This window comes from Nematolebias whitei, chromosome 10 (assembly GCF_014905685.2).
Source record: "Nematolebias whitei isolate Nwh7 chromosome 10, NemWhi1, whole genome shotgun sequence".
Lineage (NCBI taxonomy): Eukaryota > Metazoa > Chordata > Actinopteri > Cyprinodontiformes > Rivulidae > Nematolebias > Nematolebias whitei.
The window spans coordinates 34,686,653-34,698,933 of NC_056507.1; the positions used below are offsets into that span (position 1 = coordinate 34,686,653).

The 12,281-nt window shown below is 39.7% G+C and overlaps 1 protein-coding gene across 1 annotated transcript; it reads left to right on the forward strand.

The window, feature by feature from the left end:
* Window positions 1–713: 713 nt before the first annotated feature.
* On the forward strand, window positions 714–9,828 carry LOC119415843 (troponin I, slow skeletal muscle). Its single transcript, XM_037683019.1, has 8 exons — window positions 714–778; window positions 1,826–1,857; window positions 1,972–1,975; window positions 2,093–2,134; window positions 2,358–2,489; window positions 2,573–2,662; window positions 4,418–4,591; window positions 9,710–9,828. Exons 2-8 carry the CDS (start codon window positions 1,847–1,849, stop codon window positions 9,797–9,799), a joined length of 543 nt encoding a protein of 180 aa, XP_037538947.1. The 5' UTR covers window positions 714–778; window positions 1,826–1,846; the 3' UTR covers window positions 9,800–9,828.
* The last annotated feature ends 2,453 nt before the right edge of the window (window positions 9,829–12,281 follow it).

Sequence of the window (12,281 nt, forward strand, 5' to 3'; positions counted from 1 at the left end):
AAACAGTGTTTAATGCTTTATCAGTCACTTCGTTTTGCGAGGATATATGCTGCTGCCTTGTGTATGAACATTTGATTCACTGTAACTACAATAACACAGGCTGAACTCACTGTGGCTCAGTTTACATGATGAGCACCTGTCCTTGTTCCTCCACAGGGCTAAATAAAACAGCATCAACCTTTGGCTTTTTCTCACTCATGTGAGGCATTATTAGATTACATGAGTCCATGATCATGAACTTGTAGAGGAATTGTGTAGTCAGTTTACAGCTGGTGTAAGATGTGCATGGAGAATCAACACAATCATTACAGCTTTTTGCAATAAAGATGTAAAACATAAAGCTGGTTTCAAACTTCACTGAAGCTGCAGAACAACCGAATGCATCTCAGCTTCATGTTCTGACTTCCCAACATGATCTTCCAAACTTCATTCACCAGCTCTGGTCAACATAAATGCTGTGCACAAACTCAAACTCTAAATGCACTCGGAAGCATCCAGCGACAGGTGCTGCAGGAAGGTTTTAACATACCAAAATATACGAGCCCATAAAGGGGGTTTATTACCTCCTTTGCAGTTTGAATATTGTTGTGAAGCTCAGGACGGCTGTAAATGTCACTGATGGTTGCAGCAGAATCGACACGACTCTATTTTAGTGAGCCATTCCATTTAGTGGAGACACTATAAATTTTGCCGATGTTTTTCCATCGTCTTCCAGAAAGCCCAAGGAGCTCCACTACTGTCTTCAGCTTCAAGTTGTTTCTTTAGGAACGTTGAATAGGTACGTCTGATTCTTCTCAATGTTTGGTGTTTTGGGTAAATGGGTGTGAATAAGTAGATTTTTTTTAACTAAAATGTATTTATTATCTCTAAGTTGCAGTATTCTCCTGCTGTCGTGCCATTTTATTAGGAGGTGTTGTTCTTGAACATTAACAGCTGCTCATCCTGCATGCCTTATGGATTATCTAGTCATTCACCTTTTTAGTCACCTATGTGAAACTCTCATCAGGTATTTGAACACGCCGCACTGCCGCAGCACCTCCAAGCACAAACACTTTCCTAAACATTTAAGGGATTTATAATCATATATTGGTTAGAATTTAAAAAAAAAAAACTTTTAAAGTGTTAGGGTAACCATAACCGACGACCTTCCGATCACAGGCCCACCTTTAACCTCTGCGCCACCACTCTCCTAAAGGGATAAAATGATCTTTAAAACTCAAAATAGCAGTGAAAGAATTGTTTTTTCTCTTTAACCATGTAACCAAGGTTATCCTTATTATTATTATTATTATTATTACTGTCCTAAGCAAAACTAATTTTAAGTCTTCAATCCAAAATATGGATTATAATATAAAATATGGATTATAATATTAAAATATGGATTATAATATTGGGCAGCACGGTGGCGCAACTGGTAGAGCTGCTGCCTCTCAGCGAGAAGGTCCTTGGTTCAAACCCCGGTCCAGGGGCCTTTCTGGGTGGAGTTTGCATGTTCTCTCCGTGCATGCGTGGGTTTTCTCCGGGTGCTCCTGTTTCCTCCCACAGACCAAAAACATGCATGTTAGGCTGATTGGTAACTCTGAATTGTCCCTAGGTGTGAGTGAGAGAGTGAATGGTTGTTTGTCTCGTTTGTCTCTATGTGTCCCTGGGATGGACTGGAGACCCGTCCAGGGTCTCCCCCGCCCCTCGCACAGTGATTGCTGGACATGGGCACCGGCGACCCCCGTGACCCAAAAATGGAATAAGCGGGTAAAGATAATGGATGGATGGATGGATTATAATATTAAAATAATCATGAAACATCCTGTTCTTTCTCTAAATTCAGTTTAGGAACTTTAAGACCATCATGGCTGATGGGTAAGTACAACATTGATTTATTTGTTTGCTTATTAAATAAAACTCAAAATTGACCATAAACTATTATATTAAATTGTTCACTGTTTTTTATCCCTCCAATTAAACATCCATCAGACCTGTGAGTATTTACATCATTACCACCAGCACAACATTTTATGTTGGTCTTTTTAAAAAGTTTTATGAAAAGTGCTTCATCGCAGTTCTTATTATAAATGTTTCTTTATCCAAATCACAGAGAAAGTCTAAGATGTCCTCGTCTCGAAGGCTGGGTTTAAAGGTATGATTTTCCTAATTGTTTTAATTAAAACTTAAATGACTGACAATTTAATAATTATATTGATTTTGATTTGTGAGCGTATCTCTTGTTTGTAATAAACAGTTCTTATTTGAACTTGTGCAACAGTTTTTAATTTTTATTTTATTTCATTTAGACGTTGTGTGTTCAACCTGCTGCAACATTTGAATATTAAGTCACTTAAATTTGAAATTTCCTCTTTTAGATCCGACTGTTGGCAGCTGCAACTCAGATGCTGCAGGAGGAGAAAACCCAGAGGCTGAAGGAGAGAGAAGCTACGCTGGAAGAAAGACTTCCTCCTCTGAACCTGTCCGGGTTCTCTTTGCAACAACTGCAGGTAACACAAAAGGATGCTTTGACTTTCCTTTTCAATGGATCCAGTTTTACAACAACACAAGAGTCTGTCTTACCTTCATCCAGGACCTCTGCAAAGACCTGCACCACAGGATTGATGTTGTGGACGAGGAGCGCTATGACATCGATCTCAAAGTTTCTAAAAATGAGAAGGAGGTAATCTGCTTAGTGATATATACTGTGAGAGAAAAAAGACTTTAGTGGAAACTTTTTTCTAGTTACTGTATTCAGTGAAGGCGGCACGGTGGATCAGTTAGAGCTGTTGCTTCTCAATGAGAAGGTCACCGGTTGAAATCCTGGCTGGGGGCCTTTCAGGGTGGAGGTTGCATGTTCTCTCCGTGCATACGTGGGTTTTCTTCAGGTACTCCAGTTTCCTCCCAGACCAAAAACATGCATGTTCGACTGATTGGTAACTCTAAATTGTCTCTAGGTGTGAGTGAGAGAGTGAATGGTTGTTTGTCTCGTTTGTCTCGATGTGTCCCTGTGATGGACTGGAGACCTGTCCAGGGTGTCTCCTGCCTCTCACACAGTGACTGCTGGACATGGACACCAGTGACCCCCATGACCTGAAAAGGAAGTAGTCATTAAAAATCATGGATGGATGTATTCAGTGTCTTCATAGCAAAATAAAATCAGATAATGATAATTATAAACACTACCCTCGTGTGGCTAAATTATTTAACAGTCCATAATAATAATATCTCAAGTGATTTAAGTCTACAAATGAATGGACCTATTGGAGGCGATCCAATAAATTATTTTAAAAAAAAAATACAACTACTAATAAATTGTATTTAGTCCTGTTTGGCTACTCACTGGAAACTCTACTCAGAAAGAAAGATAGTTTTATTTTAACCTGTATTTCTACAGGAAGTCTCATTGAGTAACAAGGACTCATTTTCAAGAGAGACCTGTTTTGGGAGCAGATGGTGGGGTTTAAGGGCCTTGCTCAAGGGTCCAGGTATTTTATCTTTCTCACTCACATTTTGATGATGTCAATCCTGGGGATTGAACCGGCGACCTTCCAATCACAAGTCCACCTTTAACCTCTGTGCCACTACTCTCCTACATGGAAAAAAATATATACTAAATGATCAACTTGAATGATTTTTGGGACTCTCAGTTCAAGTTTCTTCTGAGCTAAGCTCAAGCCAACTAAACAAAATGTAAAAGTTTGGGTTTCTAACTCAACAATGTGCTCGAACTTAAGATGACCATGTGTGAAGTTTAGGGGAGCTGCAGATTATGATGAAAATGACCTTCAAACAACCCTGTTCACCTTGTCACTTTGTCTTCAAATGTACTCTCACACTTTGTTTGGGCGTAACTACAAAAAAAGAAATGAAATCCAATTCATAAGTGTTTAATACAAAGTCCTCATAAACACTGAGTAAAATGAAAAGTAACAAACATACCTTAACTCGGGTTCAGAAAAAAAAATCTTTTGGTGTCGGCCATTACAAGCTTAAATCAAAATACAGCTCTTTGCTAAATAATGAATGTTTGGAGAGAAATAACAGATGTATAATATACTGAGTGAAAATCTACCAGACTGTGATGTTCATGTTTTACTGAAGGATTTGACCTGTAAAAAAACTACATCAAAGTTGGCTCCTGCCCAAAATGCTTCATTTCAAGGTCTAATGTAATTATTATACATCCTGAGCTTTCAGCAACACCATTTTCCATCTCCATTTAACGCTCCACTAGAACACATTTACTGATAAACTGCTATTTCAATAAATGTATATAAAGGTTGACAAGAAGAGAAGTTGGGAATTGATTACTGTATACAACAATTTTCTACAGGATCAATAAAGTTATATCTTATCTTATCGTAGTTTCCTTTTACATGTATGTCTTGAAGCTACAGCTGAAGAGCAGAGTGATAACATGTGATCCTTTGGCCAGATTGAAGACTTGAAACTGAAGATTACTGAGATTCAGAGTAAGTTCAAGAAGCCACACCTGAAGAGAGTGAGGATCTCAGCTGAAGCCATGCTGAGTGTTCTGCTGGGATCCAGACACAAGGAGTCCATCGACTTCAAGGCCAACCTCAAAACAGTCAAGAAGGAAGAAGAAAAGGTAACGGCATGCATCTGCTCTTATCCAAACCTTAACAACAAAAAAAATGAAATCACCACAAATGGAGGATTTTAATTTTTCAATTGTTTATTTTGTAATTAAAAAAAAAATCTAACATTCCAGAAAACTGACCGTTTTCAAAACTATTTCACCATCTGGCAGAATGAGTGATAAAAGAAAAATGTTTGTTTTTTCCAGTCACGTTATTTTTTTTTATATCAAGTAGAGGAAACAATCTGGGGGTTCACTCCGTAATTTGCACACGCATCAGAAAATACCTGCTGATTAGTCTTCAGTTAAAGAATGCTCACAGTTTGGAGAGCTGTCGTACAAAGCAGACTGACGTGAATCATGGCTCCAAAATGAGAGACATCTGCTGAAACAAAAGAGATGATTACGAAACTTTTTCAAGAAGGTAAATCATCATGAAGTGCTGAAAAATCTGTTGTTTGTTTCCAGTCAGCTGTGTCTAAAATCTGGACCAAGTACAAATAAAATGGGAATGTTGAAAAAGGGGAGCATACCGGTCGACCATGGAAGACCTCGAAGCGTCGAGATAGAAAACTTCAACCATATGGAGTCATCCTGGAGTCAGTGTTTGTGATCGATTTGTAAGAAATTGCCTTGGAGACTGTGTTGGTCCAAGCCTCCATGAGGCCCTAAGCGAAATTTGGTTTGGGGGGCCTCTATTTCTTCTAATAATGTGGATTACTGCAATCAACAGTCCCATGATCAGATCATTCATCCATCCATCCATCCATTATTTTCCACTTATTCCGAAGTTGGATCGTGGGGGCAGCAGCTTGATCAGGGAGGCCCAGACATCTCTTTCCACAACCACCTCTTCCAGCTCTTCTGGGAGGATTCCAAGGCGTTCCCAGGCCAACCGAGAGACATAGTCTCTCCAGCGTGTCCTGGGTCTTCCCCGGGATCTCCTCCCAGTCGGACATGACTGAAGCACCTCTCTAGGGAGGGGCCCAGGGGGCATCCTTACCAGATGCCCGAACCACCTCAACTGGCTCCTCTCGACATGGAGGAGCAGCGGTTCTACTCTCAGTCCCTCCTGATAACTGAACTTCTCACCCTATCTCTAAAGGAGAGTCCAGCTACCATGCGAATAAAACTCATTTCAACTGCCTGTATCCGCAAGCTCATTCTTTCGGTCGCTACCCAGAGCTCATGACCATAGGTGAGGGTAGGAACGTAGACCGACCTGTAAAAAGAGAGTTTTACCTTAGAGCTCAGCTCTCTATTTACCACAACGGACCGGTACAGAGTCCGCAATACTGCAGATGCTGCACCAATCCATCTGTCAATCTCATGATCCATTCTTCCCTCACTCATGAACAAAACCCCAAGATACTTGAACTCCTCCACTTGAGGCAGAACCTCACCCTCGACCTGAAGAGAGCAATCAACCCTTTTCCGGTCGAGGACCATGGTCTCAGATTTGGAGGTGTTGATTCTCATCCCAGCCGCTTCACACTCAGCTGTGAACCACTCCAGTGAGCGCTGAAAATCATGGCACGATGACGCCAACAGGACCACATCATCTGCAAAGAGCAGAGATGGAATCCTGAACACCGAACTGGAAACCCTCCGCCAGCTGGCTGCACCGAGAAATTCTGTCCATAAAAGTTATGAACAGAATCGGTGACAAGGGGCAGCCCTGGCAGAGTCCAGCTCCCACTCTGAAGGGGTCCAACTTACTACCGGCAATGCAAACCAAACTCACGCACCGTTTGTATAGGGACTGAACAGCCCGTTACAACGGGCTTCCAATCCCATACTCACGGAGCACCCCTCACAGTGTATCCCAAGGGACACGGTTGAATGCCTTCTCCAAGTCTACAAAACACATGTAGACTGGATAGGCAAACTCCCATGACCCCTCAAGGACCCTAGTGAGGGTAAAGAGCTGAGCCAGTGTTCCGCGGCCAGGACAGAACCTGCATTGTTCCTCCTGGATCTGAGGTTCCACCAACAATCAGACTCGCTTCTCCAGTACCCCTGAATAGACCTTACCAGGGAGGTTAAGGAGAGTGATGCCCCTATAATTGGAGCACACCCTCCGGTCCCCATTTTTGAAGAGGGGAACCACCACTACGTCTGTGTGTCTGCCAATCCAATTGCACTGCCCCCGATGTCCACGCGACGTTGCAAAGGCATGTCAGCCAAGACAGCCCCACAACATCCAGAGCCTTAATGAAATCAGGGTGAATCTCATCCACTCCTGGAGCCCTGCCACCTCTGAGCTTTTTAACTACCTTGGCAACCTCAGCCACAATTATGGACGGATCAACCCCAAAGTTCCTCAAGTTAGCTTCCTCCATGGAAGACGTGCTGGTGGGATTGAGAAGGTCCGAAAAGTATTCCTTCCACCTCCCGACGACATCACTGGTTGATGTCAACAGCATCCCACTTTCACTGAACACAGTGTTAGTAAAGTGCTGCTTTCCCCTCCTCAGTCGACTGATGGTTTGCCAGAATCTCTTCGGAGTCGAGCGAGAGTCTCTATCCAAGGTCTCACTGAACTTCTCCCACATCTGAGCTTTTGCCTCAGCAACAGCCAAGGCTGCAGACCGCTTGGCCCTCTGGTACTCCTCAGCTGCCTCCAGAGTCCCACTGGCCAACAAGGCCCAATAGGACTCCTTCTTCAGCTTGACAGCCTCCCTAACACGGGGTGTCCACCACCAAGTTTGTGGATGGCCACCGCGAGTAGCACCGACAACCTTGCGGTCACAGCTCAAGGCGGCTACCTCAACAAGAGAGGCGCAGAACATGGCGCTCGGACTCAATGTCCCCCACCTCAGCTGGGATGCAGTTAAAGCTCTCCTGCAGGTGTGAGTTGAAGATCTCTCTGACAGGTTCTTCTGCCAGGCATTCCCAGCAAACCCTCACTACACGGTTGGGTCTACCGGGTCTGTCCGGCATCTTCCCCACCATCTGATCCAACTCACTACCAGGTGGTGATCAGTTGACAGCTCAGCTCCTCTCATATGTAACAAACATAATTTTTCATGTTGAAAAAGCTCTTGATTTTGAGCTCTACCAACTAACCCCATGAATCATTTCTTAGACTGTAGCATAAATTCAGTCTGACAGTCCTGTTTACATTATCCTATATGAATATATCATCTAGTGTTACTAAAAGTAACAAAAAACAACAACAAAAAACACCAGTATGCAATGTATTTTACAGCAAAAGTGGCATCTGGTTTATTATCTTTGGTTCCAAAGAAGTGCAACAGTAATGTTCAAAATAAGTTGTAGTGCAAGATCAACAACAAACAGATAAAATAACTTAGATGCTTAAAACATGGTGCAAAAACAGACAAAATAAAATAAAATAAAAAATAAAATATCAAGGAAATACTTAAATAATCTAAATGAACAATTACTAACCACATAAAATGGTTTAATTTTTTTTTTTTAAGTTGAGTAATTAGTTCAATGGACTGTACTTATATAGCACTTTTCTATTTTATTTCAAGATACTCAAAGCTCTTTACACAACTATCTGTGCCTCATTTACCAATTCATACAGCACTCTACTAGATCTGTACAAAGACTAATCAGAGCTTTATCACATTCATACACTGATGGGACACACATCAGAGGCTATGAGGGTTCAGCGTCTTGCCCAGGGACACTTCAGCATGTGAGTGCTGGTGGGTTCGAACCCCCAACTCTCGCATTGGAGGACGACTGCTCTAACCACTCAGCCACAGCTGCCTCAGTTCTTAAAACTATGTAAATATCTGCAACAATTTGCAAAACCTGAACTTAAAATATTCAATAGAATCATATAGAAATCATTACTTAAAAAAAATAAAAAAATCCACTTAGGGCGCCCCCTAGTGGCCCCGGAGCCCAAAGCAGCCACTTAGTTTGCTTATGCCTTGGGCCGGCCCTGCAGTCGGATACAGAAAGGTCAAACAAAGGTCATCAGTAACATTCAAATAGAAAAGAACAAGCTAAGAGTAACTAAACAATCTTGGATTGTGGGTGTCTGAATGAAAGTGTCATTCGGGAGAGGTGGTCAATTCAATGAATTACTCAGTCTAAATTGTGGTTTTAGCCACTTTTCTTCTTCTGTCAGTTGAAAGGATGTTTGATGATGATGACCATTTTTCTAGGTTATAATGCATCTTGTCAACAGGCAAAAAATATGAGAAAATGTCTCTTTAAGAAATCGTCCATCGTTAAACAGGGGTGAAGGCCTACGTGTTCAACTGTCCCCCTCTTACAATGCTGTGATTGCTAGTATCACTCAACCCTCTGTGAACAGTAAACAGCCATCAGTGTGCTAATGATCCATTGTTAGGCTGATGGTCCTTCTTGAGCATGTGATCAGCTGGTTTTGGTTGTCAGCAGCAAAACTGGTTGATCCACTCTGAGAAGGTGCTATTTAAGAGACTGAGCTGAATACAGCACCTCAGACTGAGGAAGTCTCTTGGATGAGAGAAGAAACGTTTCTACATTTTTTTGTTTTGCTTTGTTTTGTTTTGTTTTTTGAATGTCCTGAGGACCAGATTTAACTTTTTTAGATTTTTCTACCTGGATTATTGAGCATGCATCAGGATATCTCTTTAAGAAAGATTTACCATGTCACTGTCATCAGCCTGCAAAGAGTCCAGCTGAAAATCTTTGGTTGAAATGGCAGAACATGGTCCATCACAAGACTCCAACCTTCAAAGCTGATCTGGGAAGAGCAACAAGAGACAGTTGGAACCAGAGTAATAGAGACTGTTTGTCATTAGTTAGATCCATGCCTCAGAGGATTCAAATGGTTTTAAAAGCCAGAGGTGGTGAATCAAAGTATACTGACGGTGCTGTGTTTCTCTCATGGTTCCATATTGCTTTCCTCTGATGGAAAAGAACAACAGTAACATTCGTTTATTTTTGTTGTTTCTTCGTCCCAGAAGGTTGGATTTTTAATAAAATATTTATTTTTTTGGAATGTTTTTCACATTTTACAATTTAAACAATTGAAAGATCATCCTTGTAGAGTGGTGGTTCAATAATTTTCACCAGAGGTTGTAAAACGCCCTGTGTCATCTTATATTAGTCAAATATTGACTTTGGTTCGGCCTGCTTCGGTTGTGTCTCTGACAGAAAGAGGAGGTAACCGACTGGCGTAAAAACGTGGAGGCCATGTCTGGCATGGAGGGCAGGAAGAAGCTGTTTGACGCCTCTGGCAACTAAAAGAAAACTTCCTTTTATCCAGTTTTTGGCATTACAGTACAGTACTTAGTACTGTGATGAGTACTCCCTTGTCTTAATTGCATTAAATTATGAACTTTGAGTAAAAAATAATTTTGAATCAGAATAGACGTGATGTCTTAACCATTTTCCATTTAAACAAAAATAAATAACATGACATTTTGTACACATTAACATGTGCAAAACCAACAACAACAAAATATACAACAACTATTGCGTGTTCTCTTTCATTTTGTTATTGCGTATTCTGTTGTGACAAACTTTTCCTCAATGACTATTAAAGATGGTTCAAAAGTGAAAAAAGATGATTGCCGTTTGGTAATATTTCTGCTGAAATGTTTTGTACTTGTATTTGATTTATGAAGTCCCCTCATTTAACATTTAAAACAACATTTTATTGTTGACTTGCTTTATTTTTTCCCTCCAGCGTAATATAAAAATAACCTTGGACTCTAAGTGATAAAAGTTTAATTCAATAAACTAAAGGTCATTCACACCTCACCTTCTTCTTGGTATGGAGTGTCATTGCATATGAACAGTAACAATGTGTTTTAAGAGATTACAAATCTAAAACAAGATGGAAATTAAATAAACACTAAAAATAGTGAGACCAAATGGTTCAAAGAGCTACTGACAGGAGCACTGAATTTGATAAATCTCCTTTTTATCACATATTCTTTCAGGAAAATATGTGTGAGTATTTAGCACCTAGGTAAGTATTTAAAAAGGAAATATTAAGCCTGGTTTCCACATATTTCATATTAGTTTCCATTCCATTTCTAATCTAAGAAATGTGTCTTGTTTTGTCTTTTGATGTCTATATCCAAAGTGAACACATCTGTTGCTGATGTTGTTTATGGATTCATGCTAAAAATTCTAGACAGGTCTATCAATTATTGTCAGCACTTAAACCCTACAAGCTAAGAAACTTTATTTACATCATGATCCAACACACAAAACCTGCATAAACTCTACAGCCAACAGTCTTAGATTTATTTTCATTCCTTTAGCTCCACACCATTGAGCTCTTTTCAAGCTTCATTAATTCACCCATCACTTTTGGTATTTTGATCAACAGAACTAATCAAGACTTCAAGGATAAAGTACAGTACATCAAATAATTTTAAACATAGCAAGAAAAAAAACAAAAAAATCCTGAAAACTGCAGTCTTTTAGTTATCGTTTTAGAAGTTACGGTTTAATTATTTTACTGTTCGCAGTTATTCTTCATTAGTAATGCCACTATAACATTTTTAAAGTGTTCATGTTCTATAATAAATGTGAGTCGTGTATTGGCAACTTTACAGAAGAACAGAAATACATAAATATAGTCCAAACTATAAAGTGTAAACTAAATGCAACAACTAAAGTTGACACGGTAGCTCAGTTCATAGATCGGTTGCCTCTCAGCCAGAAGGTTGAAAGATCGAATTCTGGCTTTTAGAAGCATTTAATGTTAGCTGTGGTGGTCATCTTGAATTTTTGATTAGCATTCAAAACTTGGTAAAGACTGTTTTCAACTACCACTATACCAATTTTTAGCTTTGTATGTTTAAAAATTGCTAAAATATAGCTCTTTATAAAATAAGCATTAGAGGCTAGCTTGAAATTGTGAATAACATTCAGAATGTTTAGAAAATTTCAGCTCACTATTATTTCAAACGGCTGAATTAAAGCAATTTGAAGTTAGCTGTGATAGCCATTTTGATTTTTGATTAGCATTCAGAATTTGGTAAAGACTTTTTTGGCTACAACTATACCAATTTTTTATCTTTGCCTAAAAATTGCTGAATTATAAGCCTTTGTAAAATTAGCATGAACCGTTAGCTTGAAATCATGATTATCTTTCAGAATGTCATAACGATTGCTTTTGGCTACCACCAAACCAAATTTGAGCTCAAATATGTCTAAAAATGGCTGAGATGACACCGTAAACAGTTATAAAATATTTTACTAACAGACATTTTCATCAATTTGTCTTTGCTTTGTGAAGCTAAACGTGGAACTGAAGGCTCCTATAGGATTTATACTGAGGATCCTAAGGCTCTCATTGATCTGTCGCTCAGTTTGTGCTTGTTTACAGCTTCAGTGCACTGAAGGCCTTCAGGAAGGCCTTCAGTGCACTGTAGAATAGGCAGGCCCCAATAATAAAGAACAAGAAACAGTAATGTACAGTTACACATGTTTAACCACACAATAAAGGCTCTATGTGCATCTTGTGATTTTTTAAATGTTTTTTTAAGACAACAATAATATAATTGTGTTATAATGTGAATGTATCATCATAAGATATGAAATATAGTACAAGATTGATGAACTCACACCAACTGATTACCGTCACTCCACCTCCACGTCTTTTCTAACATCAGTCAAGTATCAATTTTTCATTTTTGGTCTTGGAAAGATACAAAAACTGGGAAAAAAATGGAAATACTATTTGTGTAACTCCAGACTAGACAGTTAT